Here is a 21269-nt window from a genome sequence, read left to right on the forward strand (position 1 = left end):
CTCAGTCAAATTTGCTCAGTGACTCCTGTGTGCCTGGATCCCAGGAGAAACCTAGGTGAGGTCTGTCTGACCCCTACACATCAGGGAGATTTGGTGTGGGCTTTTGACACTTCACAGGGACCTCATATGAGGGGTGCTGACAGATTCTGGGTGAGAAGAGTTGTGTTTTGCCACTTTTGCAACCATCTTGTGCAAAATGAAGCACCTGGATCTAGCCCTGGTTTGACAACTGCTGCAAAATGTTTCCAGAACCACCCCAAATTTTAAGTGCCTGGCTCACTCCTCTGGGGGACTGGCTTACCAATTCCTCCTCTATAAATGGATGAGGATGGCTGCAGCTCTTGCTGGTCAGAGCTTAGATGTCCCCAGCTCTTGGCGGGTACCCCAGCACCTACACTGGAGTATTGAGTGTTTGGCAAGTCTTGTCAGGCTCAGTGTAAATTGATGTCTCATCCTCTGCCTGTGTTCCTTCTCCTCTTTAGGTAATTTTCCCATTTGAATGGTTTTGTGCAAATGGTTCCTGCACTTTAGAGAGAATAATGTGAAAATATCTGCTGAGCAATCCCATCCCAGAGCTGGGATTTTTTCTCATCTTAAACCAAAGCCCTGTATTAGTCTTCAACTACTGTCCATTGACTTGGGAAAGACTAGAAGCAATCATATTTGGAGATCAGAGAAATTAAGTCTCAAGAGACATGGAACCTTTCAGCTTTTTAATGCTTTTGATTGTGTCTTTCTGTTCTGTGTGCCATCAAAGTCATAAAATTAAAATATTTTGTAAAAGTGAGCTGTGATGAGTGATCAGAACTGATCATCACAGAACTGATCTGGTCATTCCATTTACATATGATTCTTAGCACATTAATAATAACTACAGGGAAACCCTTAAATCCATCCATCCATCCATCCACCCATCCATCCATCCACCCACCCATCCATCCATCCATCCATCCATCCATCCATCCATCCATCCATCCATCCATCCATCCATCCCATATTATTTATAGATCATCTCCATCAGAAGGAATTTCCTGGCAATAAAGATCCTCTATCTAGCTAGTTATGAGCATTCTGCCTTGATTTTCAACAAATGGCATGGGAAACTCTTCCAAGGCCAAAACACGTGAATGAGATTTATTAATCCTGTGGCCCCTTGTCAGTCATGACAATGTTAATAATCCATAAACCATACACCATGTCTATATCCCATGTAACAAATTCATCTCTGGGAGATGAATAATAAATCCCACATGCACTCTGCTCCCTCTTACACTGAGAACGCCCTGGATTTGGGGCAGCTCTTTCCAGCTCCCCTGGTTCCTTCTTGCTTCCCACGCTGGGAGGGGGCTGCCACTGCCCCAGTCCTTGGCAGGGACAGCTCCTGTGTCAGAATTTGTCACTGTATCTGCAGTCAGGGTAGCGGTAGGCGAAGCGGGAGTCGCAGGACCGCAGAGGTTTCAGGATCTCTGCCAGCTCCACCATGGCCTCGTTGGCACCGCGGTCGTCGCCGAGGCCGCGGGCGCAGCGCTGCAGGAAGGAGTCGATCCTCTCCTGCACCGGGGGCAGGAACTTCCCCGTCAGCAGCTTCGGCAGAAGGTCCTGACACACCATGACCAGGCTGTGCTTCTCCCTGATGGAGTCACAGGACACAAATGCAGACTGGCAGTCCACAGTCAGGCAGCTGAAGATATCTTTATACTCCTGTTGGCCATCGATCAGCTGGCTCCCTGTTGGGGACAATTAAACCACTTGTTAGAAACATAATAGTGAGCTCCTGGACAGCCAGAGATAGCTGTGCCTCTGTGTTAACATGGGGTTTGTTACTGTCTAAAGGATGTGACCACCTTTCCCTACAAATTACTCAGTGCTGAAGCTGTGTATGTGCCAATTTTCTTGCTTTTGGAATATGTATATTTTTCTGAATGGCAGAGCTTTTCAGAACTGCCTGTCAGAGGAACTGGAGATGAGTCTGTCGAGTCAAGCTGATGCAGAAAAAATGAGAATTGGAGTACAAATCTAAAATGTGGAGCTCCTACAAAAAACTACCACAAATAGCCAGACCTGTAATTTTTTCCATGTTAACCAAAATCACTGCCTTGTAACAACAGCTCATCTAGCTGAAGTCAAGTTAACAGTCATAGCTGTTGGGATAAGAAAAGGAAATCCAGTGGAAAATTTTCTGACAGCTGCTTCTGAATATTCTGAACACTCAGCTGAATGTGGGAGCTGAGGAAAAACCTTCTGAAAATCTGAATATTCAAAATGAAACTTAAATTAATGGATGAATAGTCTTTGACTAGCTCTACTTGCAGGAGTAGACCAATGTAACCTGTGAAAATTGAATACTAACCCTTGATTTTATGTAAAAGTGACAAAAAGGAAGATTTTGTTATTATTGTTATAAATAATAATAACCATTATTAATCTATGTGATAAACACACATAAAAAGGCTCCAATTTGACCCACTATGTAGAACAAATGAAATTACAAAGTTTCTGCTTGCAAATATTAACATTTGCATGGCAAAAGTTTGAAAAGAAAGGCTTCAAATGGGAGCATTCAGCACACCATGCACACTGAAAGCTGCCAGCTACAGAGTGATCACCCAACCACCGACTGCACAAACAGAACACCCGTCGCCTTCCCGACTCCGAGCCAGGATGGCAGGAGCTGCTGATGGGGAGTCTCTCTGTGAACGTCTCGTCATTTAATTTAGTAAGTGGTGTTTAGTTAATTTAAAAAAAAAAAAAAAAAAACACCCCAAAACCCCCAAAACAACCCAAAAAAAAACCCCCCAAAACCAACCCAAAAAAACCCCCCAAAACAAACCCCCAAAAAAATAAAAACCACAAAAAGCTACCAAAAAAAACCCAAAAAAGGCAGCAGTAGAGCCAAGGGCAGAAGGGGAAAGATTTGTCTGCCCTGCCTCCTGTGACAGATGCGTAGCCACGGAGCCCGCTGAGTACCTTCCTCCTTGTCGATGATGCCCAGCGTGCTGGCATCCCGGATGAACAGATGCCCGTTGCTGAACACGCCGAAGGTGCCAGCGTCCACGTGGGTGAAGTAGAAGAAGTAGTTGAGGTCGTTGTTGGCCATGGAGCGCAGCACGGCCAGGAGCTGCAGGGCCAGGTCTGCGGCCACCTCGGGGGCCGCGCCAAAGAAGTCGCGCAGGGGCCGGGTGCTGGCGCTGACCACCAGGCGCCCGCAGGAGCCCAGGTACCGCGGGAAGGGCCAGCCCTCCACGCTGGGGAAGATCTGAGAGGAAGAGCAGGAATGGGGGGATTACCCCTGCCCTCTGCCCGTAGACCTGCCTCCCTCTCAGAGTGCCCTTTCTGGCTCCAAGCAGCAGGGCTGTGGTTTGGTTTCCAAGCCAGCCTGCAATCCTTCCTCACCCCATCCTGAAACGTAAACTTTAAGGCATTTAGAGATTTTGAGGAGCTAAGATTTTAGTTAGAAATAAGCCTTACTAGAGTTAATTAAAATGAGAAAAATAAATGAGTAGGCCTTGATGAAGTTAGGAGTTAGTAGTTAACTAATAATTAATTGCTTGTCAGCACAATGTTTGGTTAGCTGGGTTTATAATGAAGAATATAGAAACTGAAAAATAGCTTTTAGGAACATAAGACAATTGTGGGCCTCCTCTGTTCTGAAACCAATTGAAGACAAGGAATGGGAGTTCTACCAAGAGTTCATTTGTCATACCCGCATTGAAAAGGTAGAAAGGTCAGAATGACGAAGACTTCATTTACTTCCTCATTTTGGGACCCCTCCCCATAAAAGGGACCACCGACCCATTTCAAGGGACGAACTATGCATGCTTAATAGCTTTTGGAGTGATTAGCATACGAAGCGGGGAATGGGATGTACCAAAATTATGAATATGTATTTGTATTTTGTGTATTCAATATTTGTATGGATAAAAAGACTCTGTAATCACCTGGAAGGCGCGGTGTGTATTTGGGGCTATCCCGCACGCTGCCCGGTGTCGAATAAACATACACTTTCTAACTTTAAACTGTTAGAGAGTTTTTGTCCGTCACAGTTGGATATCGATACTAGATCAATATCCATATTTTTTTAATAAATCAATCCAGCCCTAGCAGCCGGGAAAGGTACTTACTACCCCATCCTGGAGGAGTTAGGATGCCTTTTTCTTTTTCTTATGGTTCTTTTTTTTGTAATGGAGGAAGAATCTGGTATTTCGAGACTTATTCTGTAAGAGAGACTAACTGGAAAGTCCAAGATAATAATAGTTTTCAGATTCATGAAAATTTTAGCCACAGAACAGCTAATTTTAGGTGTCTTTGATGGGTCCCTCATGAGCACTGAACAGATGAAGTCACAGCTTGGAGTTGAGGTAAGGCTAAAGCAGTTTTTGCTAATTGGTGAGAACTGCCAGGCTCATTTGTAAGAGACTTTGCAGTGTCTTACAAATGGTGGGTGTTTGCTCTGGTGGAGACACCTGGGCTGGGCTCCCTGTATCCCTGCAGCTCGTGCCAGAAACACGGATCTCCCAGGTGGAAACCAAACTGTGTGACTGCTGAGCTATGCCAGCACAAAGCTTTCTGTCATTTGCATTAAAACTCATCTGTGTCCCCAGCACCTCAGACCCTGCCAAGCCATTATGAACTCATCCAGTTTCATGTTTAAGGTTACTTCTCCCTTCTGCTGTGAAGGCATTCTGGGCAACTGTGTAAAAATCTAGCTTTTTCTCTTTGGCATATTTTTCTCATCTCTTCAAGTAGTGTTCCCATGTCTTCAGAGTGCTAAAGGCCACAGCTTCGTGTCCCAGTGACCCATAACTGGGGTGGTTGAATGACCCCCAGGAGCCTCCCAGAGCACGAGCACCATTCCCCCTCCCTGGGACCACGCAGAGCCCTGCAAGTTGCTGAGTGCAGCAGTGGCCTGGGGCCAGGGATGGATGATGCTGCCACTGCCATCTTTTCTTCATGGAATCATGAAGGTTTTCAAGAACCAGCAGTGAGGACTAAAGGTGGGATGGGGAAAGGTGAGGACTCTCCCTTGGAAACATAAGGAAAGAGAGGAGCTGCGTAAGGAAAGAGAGGAGCCAGGCAGGTCAGGAGGGGTCCAGGGGAAGGGTGTGAAGCCTCCCAGATCTCTGCCTTCAAACCCAGAGCCAGTCACCAGCAGCAGGAGAATGGAAAACACAGCACTGGCACGTGGAGCATGGGAAATCATGCTCTTTCTCTCCCAGAAACAGGCTGTGATTTAATGTAATGCATTAAACGCTTTGAAGTGCTGGGGATGTGTAAAACCCTGGATTTCACAGTGCTGTTGTGCAATAACACACCTGGGCTTCCCTATCTCTCCCCAGCCTCACAGATTGATGCAAGGAGCACCTCATGAGCCTGCCTGGCTTCAGCCACCCAGCCCCAGAGACGAAACACAAAGGCCAGGGCTGAGATGTGTGTCTGGCACACATCTCATGCGAGGGTTTGCTTGTGAGGGGTGGTGTTTCAGGCTGGGGCAGGCTGGCACGTACCTGCAAGAGGATGGGGTGTGAGTTCACTGCCAGGGTGTACAGCAGGCGCAGCTTGTCCCGGTCCGTGAGGTGATCCATGTAGACGCTGCCGGCGTCCGGCACCTCCGCGTAGCGCCGCACGATCCTGTCCAGGAGGCGCTGGGATGGGCAGCGCAGCATGGGGCTGGACAGGCCCTGTGAGAGGGGAAAACCCAGCAGGGACAGGCTAATTCCAGCCTGAGACATTGCAATGAGCTTGGGTCACGCTGGGGTACGCACACACTCTGTGCTCTGCCCGCTGCGCCTCTGCCTGCTGCGGCACAGCTCCAGAGGATGTGGGCACACAGGGCGTCTCACCCTTCCTAGGAGAGGACCTGTGCCATCCAAAATGCCATTTCCCAACTCAGGTGTCAACAATGGCCCCCATTCCTGGGCCCTGCAAACCTCATATTCCCCCAGCTGCATCACATCTCTCCACACCATGGGACTCTTCCTTCTGACTGGGTTTCCAGCCCTGGCATTCCTGGTGGAGGCCCTCCAGTTGTTATGACAATGACTCACTTCCCTCGTTAAATAATCTTCTGATCACTTCGTTATTTGCTTAACCTGAGAGCAGCTTTCTTGGAAATACTATTTGCTAAGGTCAGTAAACATGCTTTAAAAATGTAAATAAACATTGTGTGCGAGTATAAGCACAGGATATGTTCTCTCTCTGATAAACTCATGCGTTAACTATCAAAACCAAATAGCCTGTGTTTATTTTTTGTAAATACCAGCAACAAATAGAGAACTGTTGGGCTAATGGAGTCAATTATCACTGTATTTCATCCTTCAGATTTGGAGGTTTGGCTTGTAAAAATGCAGGAGCAATCTATGGCTGGGATAAATGGCATAGAAATTATACCTTCATAGTAAAAAATGTCTTTTTTTAAATTTTTCAGTTAGCCTTCCTTAATAGCCAAGGAGAGTTTATGTATGGAAAGCTGCCCACAGTGGCACAGAAGCACTGCCCTGACGTGCCTGCTGGAGAAGGGAATCAGGTTTTTTAAGTCTCTTTATTAAAAATTATCCCTGTAGCCAAATTTGAGTTCTCTTTATAATTTGAAGGCTGAGAGATGTGTTTCAGAGGAAAAGGAGGTGGAGCTCACGTTGCTCCCTGCCATCCTTCATGCTGAGAGCAAAGATGTGACGCAGCATCTCCCCAGGTCATGTGGGAACTCTGAGGTAGGTCCTTCCCAGCCCCTCCTGTGCGAGCTGTTCATTTGGCATAAAACACTGAACCACCCAGCCGAGACAAAGAAATACAGGAACATGGAAAGGATGAGTAGGACACTTTCCCAGCTGGAGGAGGAAAGGGGGAACTAGATGTCCCATGTCTCTTCCTCTCCATCCCTGTTGGCCTCGGTGAGATTCCAACCACTCCTTCCTTGGCAATCAATTGCACAAAACAAGTCCAAAATGCCAATAGCTGGTCAAAACTACCTGAGAAATTCAATCACAACTGAAGTGTTGTTTCACAAAAACCAAAAAACCTTTCCTCCCAAAAAGAATAAAACATTTGTCAAAAATAATTATACTCAGTTCCTGTTGCAAGTCTTCATACACTCCTCTTCTCTGGTGCAGCCTTATCAGGAGAATATTTTCTCAATTAATTGTCTAAAACCATAGAAGAGGTGCAGGGGAAGGGATGGTTATGAATTTCTGTCTTGCAGCACTTGCACGAACGTTGTGGCTGACTCTGTCACTTTTACTTTGGAGGAGAAGTGATAAAAAATGAGGAGAACAGAGCTGTGTAAAATAAGAGATAAATGGTGGAGAAAGTCTCTTGCAGCTCCGTGTGTATGCAAATATTTGCAGACAAAGTTAGAAAGCCTTGCTGATTCCAGGAGTCTGCAACGCAAAAGCTGAGACCCTGAAGAGTGCACAGTGGGGACATAAATCACAGCAGCACAGAAGGCATGGATGGTGTAATTAGGGTTTTTCTGAGGTCAGAGCTCACCCTTCTAACATAAATGTGGGCATGTGCTGCCCGTGGTGCTCCTGGCTGCTGGTGTCCTGAGGAACTATTCCAGGCACATCCATGGAGGAGTGGGAGCAGAGGGGCAGGGCTGGGTGCTGACACCTTCCTACAGTTTAATGAAGCCCTGACCCACAAAAACTGGGCAATGGGGCCTTTTGATTTCAGCAGAGACAGTAAAAAGCTCAGCACCTCGCTTGATTGTTTCAGTGGAGAGGGTTCTCACCTTCCTGCAGGCTAATGGAAACATCTCTACAGCAGAAAAGGAGCTGGAGTTGTAAAACTGTCAGACAAAAATTGTCAATGGAAGAAAAATGTGAAGAACACATACTTGAAACACTGGGGATACAAATTTACCTGAGAATATCTTAAATCCTTTGCAGTTACTTATCACCCCAGAGAATAAGACCTGACAGACAGCCTGATGTATTGTTTGTGATTGATGTGGAAATCTTCTTATTTACTTCAATTAAATACCCACATTTCTATACCTGATAGTGAGTAGTTCCTGCAAGGCCTACATCCACTCTTTTTAAACCCTATTACACACTACAGGATGCATTTTAAACTCCACTTTCTATGCATATGTAGCACAGACACGCCCAGAATTAACTTGGATGTAAAGACAACTCGTGGAAAACAACTTCTTGCTCTGTTTTTTTTTTTTTTTTCAGTCAGCCCAAGGAGGGATGGCCAGACCAGGAGTACAGCTGCCTCCTGCCCCATGAGCCACTGCAGGGATCCAACTTCACTAAACTACCAGGTTTAGGATGGGTTCCAGGAGGAAACACTTGGATGTAGGTGTCAAAGCACCTACAGCTCCTGGCAATGTGAATCCAAGGGTCTCCTTAACTCCCAAAAGAAAGAAGGTAAGAATGCCCTGAGAAACTCATCCCCACTGCCAGCAGGTTTATGGAAGTCTCTGATGATCAGGTACTGGGTCAAAGAGCTGGCAGGTCTAGGAGGTGGCTCTGGGAGCACCATAGGATGGACAACTGGACATGTGAGTGAGCTGCTGCCCCTGTGCAGCAAGAAGAGATGTGGACTAGATTCAGAGGCCACATAACCGGCGTGCTGGTGCATCTGCTGGGGGCAGGACGAGCTGCTGGTCAGTAGCTGCTGGTCAGTAGTTGCTGGTCAGTAATTTCTGGTCAGTAGTTGCTGGTCAGTAGTTGCTGGTCAGTAATTTTTGGTCAGTAATTTCTGGTCAGTAGTTGCTGGTTAATAGTTGTTGGTCAGCAGTCTCAAACACTCTGTCCTAGAGAGAGGGTCTGCAAATGCTGGATTTTCACATTGGTGCTGCTTTCCACTGTCTACCTTCATCATTTTCCAGTCTGTGCTTTGTAGGCAGGGCTGTAAATTTTCCCTGTGGGTGATCTGTGCTGAAACCAACCTGCCTTGTAGCCCCTCCAGCAGGAAAGCACCCAGAGTGGTTTGAGGTGAGGAGCTCCTGGGCGAAGCAGTCGGTGTCTGGGGCTGCAGAGTAGGCTGAGCCCCAGCTAAATCCTGCTCATCTCTGAGGCAGGCTGGATTTTAAGACTGAAGACTTTGCTGCATCCAATAAAGATTTTCATTGTGGCTGGTGAAATAATCGCTGTGGCAGGCAGCTCAGCTGATGGCTGGGTCAGGCAGGGCAGGCAGTGTAAAGTGGAAAAACATCACTTCACGGTCTGTCATTTTGATTCAAGCACGTTGTGGTTTGTTGTAATGCTTTGTCTATCAGACAAAATTACCTGGGCCCATTAGCTTTCCCCAGTGCTGCTATACAGGATAAACTGCAGGGAAGGGAGAACAAACACTGCTGTGTGAGACTGCAGCTCTGTGAAACAGGCTGGGAATCGTGTCAGGCCTTGAGAGAGGTATTCTGTTAACGCCTCTGAAAAGAGGGAGAGCAGGAGAACAGAGCCATAAGAGCAGTTCTTTAGGTAAATATTTGCAGAGACACATGGTAGCCCCAAAACCCCCTCTCCAGTGGCTCCTGCTGGGTTACCAACACATGTCTGCACAGCAAACACTGCAGAGGGGCAGCGGTGCTGGGCTGGGTGCAGGCAGAGGTGCTGGTTTCCAGAGGGAGGAGGGCAGGTGGGATGGCCAGGGAGGAGGGGGATCCCCATCCCTGTGAGGCTGGATGGGCTGGGGAGGTCAGACTGTAACCTGTGATGGCCCACACAGCAGGGTGAGATGGGCTCTCACACAGACTCACACACACATGTATGTGTGACTGAAATGTTGTTGCCACTGGCTGTTTTTCAGTTCACACCACTGTGAGAGTAGAAGCCATTTTGCAGAACACATGCCTGATCTTAAAAAGTGACTGCTGCTGAAATTTGGTGATGAGGAAGTAGGTTCCAGGGTCTCTGGATCACTGTATTTCTCTGTGTATTCAAATGTATATGCTGTTAGAATGGATTTAAATTCCAATTTTTGTTTCTCTGATTGATAGACAGAACCAAAGGACCATGAAAACATGAGCAGAGCAATCCTGAGGCTGATGCGCAAAGGTCTGGGCCTCCCTGCAGCCTCCCATGCCCTTTCCAACTAAAAAGCTGCAGGGGTTGATGAAATGTCCCAGGGAGTTTGTCACTGGGCACGTCCCCCCAAGCTGGCCCTGAGCTCACTTCAGAGGCACCCTGGGGCTGGCATCAGCTCAGCTCCCCACTGCTGCTGCCCAGGGAAATTCCTGGGAGAAACTGGATAGGTGCAAGGGCAGGGTGGCCCAGCGTGGTGCTGTGTGTGCACATGTGCATCCATATATGTGTGTGTGCCTGTGTGTGCAACCCTGCCAGCTCAGCTGGCATTTCAGACTCCGAGAGGACGGGGTAGGGAAAACTGTAGCACATGAGGAGCCTTTTAAGGAGAAGGATTTGGGCTCAGCTGATGGTTTAGCTTTGCAGCAGGTCTGAGATACCACAGAGCCACATTTCTCCAGTTACTTTTTTGCCCAGCTCAGCAAGTTGAAGTTTTAAGCTCTCGATTCCTTCTCTTTCCCTCAGCACTGCTGGGGAGTGGAGGGACAGCACAGCAAGGACCTGGCAGCCCAACTTGCCCTCCTGCAGGCCCTGCAGTGCTGCCTGGAGCAACAGGGCTGGTCAGCAGCTGCCTGGGTGCCTGCCAGCCTCAGGAGTTGTCCCTGCCCACAAGCTCAGGTGAGAGATGCTCTGAGTGAAGTGATACACATCCCCTCTCTGTAGTGCCTCTCCCGAGGTTACTAAACAGAGTACAGGGTAGCTTTGCTCCAAAAATCTTTTCCCCATCAGGCATGTGCTGCCCAGGAGGGTACTGAGCTCAGGGTGACCTGCTGTGCTGGACTGGCAGTGATTTGGATGAGTCCTTCTTGGGGCACTCCAGGCATAACCCCAGTGTATCCCTCCCTCTCTCTCCTAAGGTGTGCTGCTCCCCAGGCTAAGAGTAGAGGAAGAACTAAAGCAGCATAGCTTTAGCACTCACCAGAGCTGAGTGGATGCAGTGAGCAGCTGCCTATATATAAATATAAATTAAGTCACTTTTTCACAGTCTTTTCTCTCTTGGAATGGGAAGAAGTACTGGAATAATCCTTTGTCTTTCAGGTCTAGTTCAGTGTCTATCCAACCCCCACCCTGGTCCCTGCCCTTTCCAGGGGTTATAGTGATGTTTTGCTATTTTTTTGGGTGGGGTGAGGGGGATGCCCTGTGCTGTAGCTGCTCATCTACGTGGTGGTGGTGATCCACACTCACCATGTTCCTGTCCTGGCTTCACCTGTGGCACTCCAGGACTGTGGGAGAAAGGGCAGTGTGCTTCTTTGTGCCTGAGATCATTTGCTATGGATGGCAGGAGAATGAGTAATCGAGGCTTTGGCTCTGACTGCCCATGCCCCTTGTCCTGCCAGCCACAAGCAAGAGAGACCCACACTGACTTGGCCCCTGGCCCAAAGCAAAATTGCTTCCAAGGCATTGGCTCCTCTTGTGGGTACAAATTTATGATGGAAAAAACCCCAAAACCCCACAATGCTAAGACATGATGGAAAACTAGAAAAAAAATGGCAGTAATCTCTGGAGCTGTTACCACCTTTGTGTGCACAGCCTGTTGTTATCCCTGTGCCCAAAGCCACCTGGTGCTGTGGCTTTCCACAGGACTTCAGCTTCAACCTGCACAAGGAGCCAGGAGCTGGTGCTCTCCTCGCTGGGGCTGAGCCCATCCCAGCCCTATACAGTTTGTGCCATGGTATTACCTGTCACCCTGTTCTTTTGAGAGTTTTAAAGTTCTAAAAGTTCCTATGCCTTCTGATATTCAGATATTTCAACTGAGTTTTCTCACACATGTTCATGTAAATAATGATTGTTTTGCATTCTTCATTGTGGGTGGAAAGAACTGATGGACTGTTGGTTTGACCAGAGTAGTTGGAGAGGTGGCAGTTTCACCCTCCAATCCACTGTCACTTTTACTATTGTATATATACTAGAGTCAGAAAATAAAGTTGGCTTTTTTGGCTTCTTTTCCTTTCGTTTTACATCTAGCCTGCTTCTCTGAGTTATTTCGTGTCGCAGTGTGACAATTACCTGTGGCTGGCAGGGCTTGGCCTTCAACTGTGGCACTTTTCTTCCCATCAGGGCATCATTTTGCATCCCTGCTTTGTCTGGTGGGCTTGGCTGGGGGCACACCAGGCTGCCCCATCTCCACCAACCAGGCAGGATGGATGAGTGCCAGCCACCGCCCAATCTCACCCTCCAACCAGCACGTTGCCCACGAGACCCTTCTCACACCCCCAAACCCCACAGGCCTTGCTCTGCCCCGTGCTCCCCCGGCTGTGCTGGAGCCACGGGACACAGACCTGGACCAGGTCAGGCGTGAGGCGCTTGGCCCTCAGCCACTTCTGGAAGCGCTGGGTGCGGCGCAGGGCGCGCTCCAGGCTGCAGCTCTTGCTCTTGAGCAGGGAGGTGCAGATGCGCTTGTCCGCCCGGTCGTGCTGGTACTTGGAGGTCAGCCGGGTGATGTCCACCAGCCGCCAGCTCTTGGCATCGTCCGTGTAGTTGCCCGAGTAGCTGAGCAGGGAGCTGGGGGGCAGCTTTAAATGAGAAGAAAGCCATGTGTCAAACCTGCCAAACCAAAACGAGAGCCCCATGGAGAGCGGGTTAAAAGCCACACGGACACAGCGCCTGCCCCGCCGAGCTTCTCCAGGCCGGCCCCTGGGGCTCCCTGCCATCGCCTGGCCAAGGCTGAGTCACCCTGGCTGGGTGGCCCCAGGGTGAGCAGCCTGAAACCATCAGCTAAAGAAATGTGTTTTGGTAAAAAAGTCCTTCTTTGCTTCCCACTAATACCATCCCTTGTCATGAATGCTGTCATGGAGCGGAGGGTGAAGCACCCAAATGGGGTCTTTCGGGTAGAGGGAGGGAGGAAAGGGAGAGGGTTGCAAGGTTTTGGTTCATTAAGAATTCCTGGTGTTTTTAAATTTTCCTACTTACAGAGAAAGGGTCCTAAAAAAGGAGTAGTTGACACTTTAAAGGATCCTCCTGATATTAAAACCTCCTGACAACAAATATATTTGGGAGTAACAAAATGACCTCTTGTTTTGAGATGGTGGCTTTTGTCAGTGCTGGGGTCTACCTGTCTCCTTCAACACCTCTGACTGTATTTCAGCAGCTGGGAGGAGTGACCTCCCTGACAGCAGCAGAGTTTGGGGTGGGATGGGGGGACAGGGTGTGATGGGGGGACAGGGTGTGATGGGAGGACAGGGTGTGTGTGTCCTGGGCATGCAGCACCTCTGTAGCCATGGAGATCTTGCACTAATTTGCTCCCCCTCCACAGGCACAGGAGGGGAGCATATGGGCTGGGTAATTAGGGGTTTTTTTTGTTTGTTTCAACAGCCCCCTCAGCCGTGCCCACACGCGTGTCGCACACGCCGGAGCTGAGGAGCGCCTGTTCTGGGAGGGTGTCTGTAACCTGCTCTTGGAAAACAGCCCAACTCTGACCTTTGATTTGGCCAACATCCTGCCCTCACTGCCTCTGAACCCTCCTGCCCTGAGCTCCTTGTCCAAGTGCGTAGGAAAGCACGTCCTAATTTAATCTCACCCTAAATTAAAGCTGGTAACTCAGAAGTGAAACAGGAGAGCAAGAGGTTCCCTGAGGGATTGGCTTGGTTGGAGTTTCAGACAGTTTACAAGACATTAACAAGTCTGAAAGCTGAAGCTGGTCTTTCCTTTCAAATTCCATTTGGGAAATTGCCACTGAGAAATTTGGGGAGGATTAATTTTCTATGATTTCAGGCAAATAACTGACTCAGTGACACGAGCCACCATCTGCAATCAGAGACTGATCAGATGATCCCTCCTGAAGGCAGCACCCACTCCCTTTCCCCACCAGACCCTGTGCAGCTGAGCTCTGGGGCAGGCACGGGTGCCCAGGATGGGTGAAACCCTGGTGTTTCCCCTGCTTTGGCTTTCAACTCCTGCCATGTGTCTCCTTCCAGAAATTCACCATGGAGGCTGACTAGAAGTGGGGGAGCCTTGTGTGAACAGGTTGGTGGATTCCAGCATTTCAGTTGTTTGGGCATTTTGCCTGACACGAAATTGAAGATTCCCTACAATTAAAGCACATGACATGATAATAAACACTTTGTTTGGGTTTGGGTTTTTTGTTTTGGTGGGTTTGTTGGTATTTTGTTTTGGGTTTTTTGGTCTGGTTTTGAGCTAGGATTAAAGAAAAGAGAATAATTGCTGTGCCTCACTGTGATTGTTGTGCATCGGGACCTCTCCCAGTGCCTAATCTGCAAAGCGGGCACAGCGTGCCAGGCACGTACTGGGAAGAGATGGCTCTGGGCTGGCTTTCTCTTTCTTTCTTTCTTTTTTTTAAGTTAAGCACAAATACACTTTGTGACTTGACTCAAGCTCATGTGTTCAGGGGAGCTCGTATCAGGCAGAGATCAGGAAAGTGCCACCTCCTGCATGCAAGGAGCACATGGATGTGTGAAATCCAGGGCTGAGCATTAATTTGAGGGTGGATGGAGTGATTCCCTCTGCAGATCTCTGCGGGAAGAGCCACTCTGGCCTGGGAACCCAGCATGGGCTGCAGCAAGTCTGTATTTGGCATCATTTCTGGGCAGCACAGCGCTGGCCTGGCACATTTGCTGGATACTTTCAAGATTCATCATCAAATTGTGCTGTAACCACTCCCTCTCTTACAGAGATTTTTAGCTAAGGGCCAGCAAATCCTCTAAGATCTATAGTAAGATCTATGCGAATAAGTGAGTCACAGATTACAGATTTTAGATCAACCCAGAACTAAATGCTGAAGAAATCCAAATTAGTTTTTCTTTTTATTTTTTTCTTGAATAAAATGAAGGATTTTGTTTCAGCCAAAATAATTTTGCTTGCATTTGGAATTTCAGATTTTTTTTAAAAAAATAAGTAAGCTAAGTCTTCAAACAAACAAACAAAAATAAATAGCCTATAAACCCCCTTCTAATTGAAGCATTCCAGCTTTTTCAGTCTTCTTTCCTATTATTTTTGGACAAAGCTCAAGACCAGCATTGGCACAAGACTTTGAATAGTTTTGGTCAGCTCAGTTCTGCGGTATTTTGAAAATCTAATATTTTACAAAAACTTTCACTGCACTCTGCTCTCAGTACAGTTGGTAGACAGGCTTGGTATCCTCATTTACAGATGGATAAAGTTGGGCAAAGATAAGAGAAGTATAGAACATTAGAGCACGAGATGAGTCACCAGCTGTTCTGGGAACAAAACTCCCATCCTCTCACTGTGAACGCATGTCAGAGCTCCCAGAAATGATGGAGAACTAATGAAGCATGTTCTAATGTGAATTAACACAGAGAAGCCCAAGTGCCATCCACCTTTGCGAACACGTGAAAAGGTACGAGGGTGGATCAAAGAGCATAAGCACCACTGAAATTTCCCTAGTTTCAGCTCCCACTTGCCAAAAAATAATCCCAGTGTTTCAAGAAATCAAGTGGGAGAAAAAGTTTTACCCATGCAAAGGAAAGCCTGAAGCTGAGTGACTGCTCAGGAGAACATTTTTAAGTTCCCCTTCCCGAGGAGCTCACAGCAGAACTTCACGTTATCACATATGTGTGGGAAGCCAACTGCAGGCTGGTGGGAGAGAAAAAGAAGTGTCTGGCTTAGGGAGCCCCTCTGTGTCCCCTGAGGCAGCAGTATTGTGCTCCCACATGTTTGTGGCTCTGCACTCCTGGATGCCAGTGGGACCCTCTGCACGCCTGCCCCCCGTTCCCGCTGTGCCCTGGAGGAAAGGCAGCACAGGGCCCTCCTGCCTTGGCTCACGTAGCACCTCTCTCCCACAGCCAGTGCACTGTGCAGCTGGAGCCCCACAGCCAGAGGCACTTCTGCTATTTTTGGCAAGGCTGAGGGAACCTGCGTGGCCCCAGCCTCCCCACTGGCCAAGTGGGAGTAACCAAAAAGGAGCCACTTTGTGCCTGGCAGCAGGTCCCTAAAAACCCTGCACAGGTGAGCTGTAAACTTGGAAATTCTAACAGACAACTTTCAAATTACTACACAGAATGCTTTAAAAATTACTCTGCTGAGTTTCTGACCTTATCTCCTCTTTAAAGAACTTTTTGCATATGGATGTCCCAATGCAGGCGTTGCATTTATCAAGTCCCTAAAAACCCTGCACAGGTGAGCTGTAAAGGGGCTGCAGCAGGTTGGGTCAGGGGGCAGGAGCCAGCTGCAGTGGCATCCTGCTGCAGGGAACAAAATGCAGAGCAAACACTACCCTGGATGCACCCCTGGACCCTGCAGACCCACGCCAGCCCGTCAGCCAGCTGAGCATGCTGGGCTGATTGCAAATCCACGCTGCATTTTGGGATCCAGGCTGGGCTGGCAGAAACCCAGCACTCAGCCCTGTACACCTCACTCCCTGCTCGCTCTGGCACTGGGGACAGGAAAGCCAAAGTGCAACGTGACGAGGACTGGGACCCCAATGTGCAACAGCAAGGAGTGCTCTGGCTCAGCAGAGCCACAAGCTGCCTTTTTCCAGCAGCAGTGGAAGGATGGATGTCTGGTATTACAAGTCCATCCCAGACAAACCATTATGGTTTTACTATGCTACGTTTTATAGGATAGTTTAAGATAAAAACGGTGATTTGTCTAATACTATACTACTTACATTATAGCATTAAAAATACAATTTTACTATAATAATTTCTTCTCCCCCAGGCTTTTATATCTATAAAAGAAAGTGCATATGGCTCTATAAATCATATCAGACCAAATAAACCCTCTGCCAAGCACTGCCTTTAACTTTTTCCTCAAATACAAGTGGCAACATTTTCCCTGCTGTCATCAGATACGCTCTGCTTTTGAGCCTAAAAATGATTGCATTGGTCCAATGACCACTTGGACAGTGTCTGTCTCACCAACAGCAAGGCAGATCCAATTTCTGCCTTCAAGTTCTCACACAAATCTCCCCAAAATGTACCAGTAATTTAGCTGCATGCTATTTTCAAGCGTGTGGGTAACCTCATGTGCAGAAGTCCTCATGCCTCAGGCAGGCTTAGATCCCTTTTGATCTCAGTTAAAAGGCACGTGAAATTCTGCACATTCACGTTGTTGCACCTGGTACAAAATTATATGGCATGTTTGTATGTTTGTAGTTAACATACTCTGTTGGGAGCATACAAAGCTAAACCCCCTTTTGCCTTTAGCCAGTTGCTCATAATAAAATACTTCCAGTAAATCTAAATAAACTGATTCCTTCCTTCCCTCTTGCCTTCCCCCATCACTGCCTTGATTTTTTTTCAGAGCCACTCTCTAGACAGAAATTTATGCCTTTTACTCCTGCTTTCAAGTTATAATTCAGGGCTGAAGTCTGATCATGTTTGCATGGCTTTAAATCACAGAATCACAGAATAATGAGGTTGGAAGAGACCTCTAAGATCATCAAGTCCAACCTATGCCCTAACACCTCAACTAGGCTATAGCACCAAGTGCCAAGTCCAGTCTTTTTTTAAACACATCCAGAGATGGTGATTCCGCCACCTCCCTAGGAAGACAATTCCAGTATTTTATTATTCTTTCAGTGAAAATTTTTTTCCTAATATCCATCCTAAACCTCCCCTGATGTAGTTTGAAACTACTGAAAAAGAGACAAAGCATCAGCTTACAGGCATTAATTAAAACACTAAGTGCTGTAATGGCAACTGGGTGCTAAGTTGCTCTTTGCACTCTTGTTCATGAAAACACTTGGAAATTCTAACAGACAACTTTCAAACTACTACACAGAATGCTTTAAAAATTACTCTGCTGAGTTTCTGACCTTATCTCCTCTTTAAAGAACTTCTTGCATATGGATGTCCCAATGCAGGCGTTGCATTTATCAAGTCCCAGGAAAGTCCGGCCAAAACTGTAGCTGGGTTTGACGTGGGGCACAGACGGAGAAGCTGTTGCTGCTGTGGAAGGGTTACAGCCCAGAGCCAAAACCAGGAGCAGCATCAATGGATCTGCAGCTCTGGAGCAGAGGCAGCATATCCAGCGCCCCATCTACAGGAGTGGAGAGCTCTGCTTTTTGCAAGTTGTCCCTCTCTAGGGTTTCGGTCTCCTTTTGATGACTTCAGCCTGCAGTGGTGAGCCCCGAAACACAGCGAGACACTCTGGGTGCAGGAGACACTGCTGCAGTCTCCATCCTGCCAGCTGGTCACTGGCTCTGTCGGCTTGAGGTTTGGGTGGGAAAGATATGCTGTAGGGTGGGGAGAAGGAAATACATGGAGGATGCAGATAACTTGGGTTGCCATGGTTATCTTTCCTTTCCTTGTTGCAGCTGCTTTGGCCCCTACTGACCCTCCCATCAGCCAGTTTGGAAAACAACACGAAGAAGTGCTCATCTGCTCTTGGTGCAGACAAATGAAGGATATCCTGTCGCTGGAGAAAAGGGCAGATGTGGGACACTTAGTTAGAAAAAAAATGATTTGGAAGGAGTAGTAGCATGGCAGAAATGCACATTTTACCAGAAGCCAGACATTTGGTGTTGCTTTATTCCTGGAGATTTGTGATGGTGCATGGCATGACTTATTGGATTCTTCCTTGGCCCTACTCATAAAAGCACTGGAAAGGCTGTCAGGTGGAATCATCACTGTTCTGTTTCTTGAAAACAGCATTGTTTAGCAGTGATTGCACCACAGAAAGCAGGATAGCCTGCAGTTTTCCCCAAACTCCCAGCTGATAGAGCAGCCTGATCTCTATGCCCCTCTTGGAAAATGAGGTTTTCAGCAAGACTTGGGTGCTTTGGAATGTCTTTTCTTGATGGTCCTGGCACTGGAAAGAAGCTAGAGAAAGGGATGGGGGTGAACTCAGGAGAATGTCAGAGGTTTCAAATAGACTTACAGATTACTGTGATCACACCAAAAGCTGTTCTTGTTAGGACAACGACTTGGAACTGGTGGAACTATGGAAACTGGTGGCTACCCATCTGACGCTGTTGAGTCAGGGACAGGCAAAATATCTCGTACAATTTCAGAAGGCAAATGAATGTTTATTCAGAAGCACCTCTCTCTTTTATAGAGAACATTGTGAACATTAGCTCCATTGGTCTTAAAGTAAAAACATTTCACCTGATTAGTACACTGTGGTAGAACATATTTATAAACAATATAAATGAAAAACAATATAATAGATTGTTTATATTCCTCTCAGACTTTTTCCCAGGCTTAGCCTGGCAGAAATCTTTCTCTTTTTCTCTCTGACTGAACTGAGAATATCCACACCCATCCTGGCCTGGGTGCTGGGGACTGTGCCAGGAGATCTGGCAGGCTGCTGCTCAGGGCCAGGAAAGCACACCTTGAAGGAGCAAGTGGTGCTCTGGCTGCAAGGCAGCACATATTGCTGTGGGGGCACTGGGCCTGGGTCCTCTCTGTCTCCAGCTGTTGTGTTTTCAGTGACATGGGAGACTCTCCTGGGCCATATTTCACCATGGGAGCAGAGAGGAGCCGACTGAGGCTTTGGAGACTTCTTATCCCTCCAGCTGGACCACTCACACCAAGTGGCCAAGCCATTTTCTAGCACATTTGTTATGGAAGAGAAGGTGCACTGTAACCATCCTTTATTATCCCCTCTGGCATTTAGCTTGATGGGACTAAGGGATGTGAGAGCCACAGGGGTCTGTGTTGGGGTCTGTGATTACCCCTCACTCTCTGAAGAGGCTGCTGGGTGATCCTAGCAGTGCAAGGCAGCTATTTAAATCACAGAAACTCATTAGTTGTGGCACTTGGGAGATCCAGGGTCTCTCCTTGGCTCCATGTCCTCATGGGAGGTTGATTCACCTCTGGTGCATCCCTATGCAGAAAATAGAGATGGTGACGTTTGGGGTTCATCTAGTGAGTACAGCAGTGCCAGAGGAGGATAACGAGCCCTGCTGAGAAGAAAGGAGGATATAATGAGCCCTGCAGAAGTGGTGAAGTAGAGGGGCTGGGCAGTGCTAAAACACCAGCAAGTGCATTCAGGACAGCTCTGCATTGAGCCATCACTGCATTTGGCCTAACACTCCTCTGTAAAGCTCTTTGAAACATGTTGGTGGAAAGAGACAGAACCAGAGCTAAACAAATATTAGCTGTGTCCCACTTCCAGAAGTTTCTCCCTGGCCTTTTCTATTGCTGGTACATTGTTCCTATCCCCTCTGCAGGAATCAGCCCTGCCCACTGTTTCCTGCCAGTAGCTGTGCAAATTTGGCCATGCCCACATTGCTCCCTGCCCAGCTCTTCCCTGGATGGTACCAAAATTACACACCAGCAATCTGTCTTTATCTTCATTACGTAATATATAAACCACGTACCCTTCAGTTTCTTTCCTAATTCAGTTGCCTTCCTTCTGTCTTTTATCCTCAGTTGTAATTTTAAGAGCAGACACACCCAGGCTCCCATCCTGGTGCCCCAGCCTCTGCTGCCCCACGGAAAGGGGAAGGCTTCAGCCTCTGGGGGTGGTAATTGAGCATTTTTCAATGCAAACCCCAGGGTCTGGCACAAAACCCAATACTTGGGCAGTGAGCTTTCTGTGCTATTAATGATGCCTTGATGTCTGTGCTGTTCTTGCACTTCTGTGTAGTTCAGGCACACGTAAGGCAGTGTTTATGTCTCCCTAGGAGCAGCACGTGTAAGCGTGCTTTTGTACTGAGTATCACACCTGCATTGCCTTGAAGTGTTATAAAAGCAACTTTTTATTCAAAGAATGGGAGCTGGGCCATCATTGCCACCTCAAGCTTGCTGCTAGCATCTGCATTTACCCCCAGGGTCTGAGCTCTCTCCTTCCCTCAAACATTTCTGCTCAGGCTGGGCAGTCCCTGAGCACAGATGATGTGTGTAGGAAACACTCATTCATGCTCACAGCACTGAAAAACCAAAGCTTAAAAATGAGTAGATGTATATCTGAACTAGCCAGAGAGGCAGGTGAGAAACCACAGCTTGGTGAGTGTTCTGAGAGGGGCTGCACTCCTCAAAGCAGCCTCTCTTTTACTGAGGTTGTTCAGCAGGTAATGTCAAACCTGTATTTGTTTTCCCTTCCTCTGGTGACGTGGTACAGAGCTGTTGTTGTCAGGTGGAGAACAGCCAGGTCTGCAGAAGCCTTGTAGATCTTCTCCTTGTGCCAGAATGTGGGATTTTCAGGACATGGATCACTGTGGTGTCTGCTGGAACCAAGGGCTGGCCCTAACAACCCGATGGGACCTTCAAAGAACTTGTACAAGAGAGGCTCCTATGCAACACCATTAACCATGTGAGAACATGGCCCTAACAGAAAAGCCTCGTTAGTGTTCTAAAAGATGTCACTTCTAAAAAATTC

General features: G+C 47.7%; 1 protein-coding gene across 1 annotated transcript; it reads right to left on the reverse strand.

The window, feature by feature from the left end:
• Window positions 1-1106: 1106 nt before the first annotated feature.
• On the reverse strand, window positions 1107-18451 carry DIPK2B (divergent protein kinase domain 2B). The gene is made up of 5 exons (XM_002190250.6): window positions 17761-18451; window positions 12308-12572; window positions 5505-5678; window positions 2968-3256; window positions 1107-1727 (listed from the first exon to the last, which is right to left on the reverse strand). Exons 1-5 carry the CDS (start codon window positions 17982-17984, stop codon window positions 1387-1389), a joined length of 1293 nt encoding a protein of 430 aa, XP_002190286.6. The 5' UTR covers window positions 17985-18451; the 3' UTR covers window positions 1107-1386.
• Window positions 18452-21269: the final 2818 nt, after the last annotated feature.

Source organism: Taeniopygia guttata, chromosome 1, assembly GCF_048771995.1.
Source record: "Taeniopygia guttata chromosome 1, bTaeGut7.mat, whole genome shotgun sequence".
Classification (NCBI taxonomy): domain Eukaryota; kingdom Metazoa; phylum Chordata; class Aves; order Passeriformes; family Estrildidae; genus Taeniopygia; species Taeniopygia guttata.

What these genes read in the sequence shown, in the direction of transcription:
- DIPK2B (XM_002190250.6), bottom strand. Translation starts at nt 17,984, where the DNA reads ATGGGGCGCTGGATATGCTGCCTCTGCTCCAGAGCTGCAGATCCATTG. An exon ending in CACACCCCATCCTCTTGCAG is followed by an intron (nt 3,257 to 5,504) that starts GTACGTGCCAGC and finishes TCTTCCTCTCAG; the next exon opens with ATCTTCCCCAGCGTGGAGGG. An exon ending in CATCATCGACAAGGAGGAAG is followed by an intron (nt 1,728 to 2,967) that starts GTACTCAGCGGG and finishes TGTCCCCAACAG; the next exon opens with GGAGCCAGCTGATCGATGGC.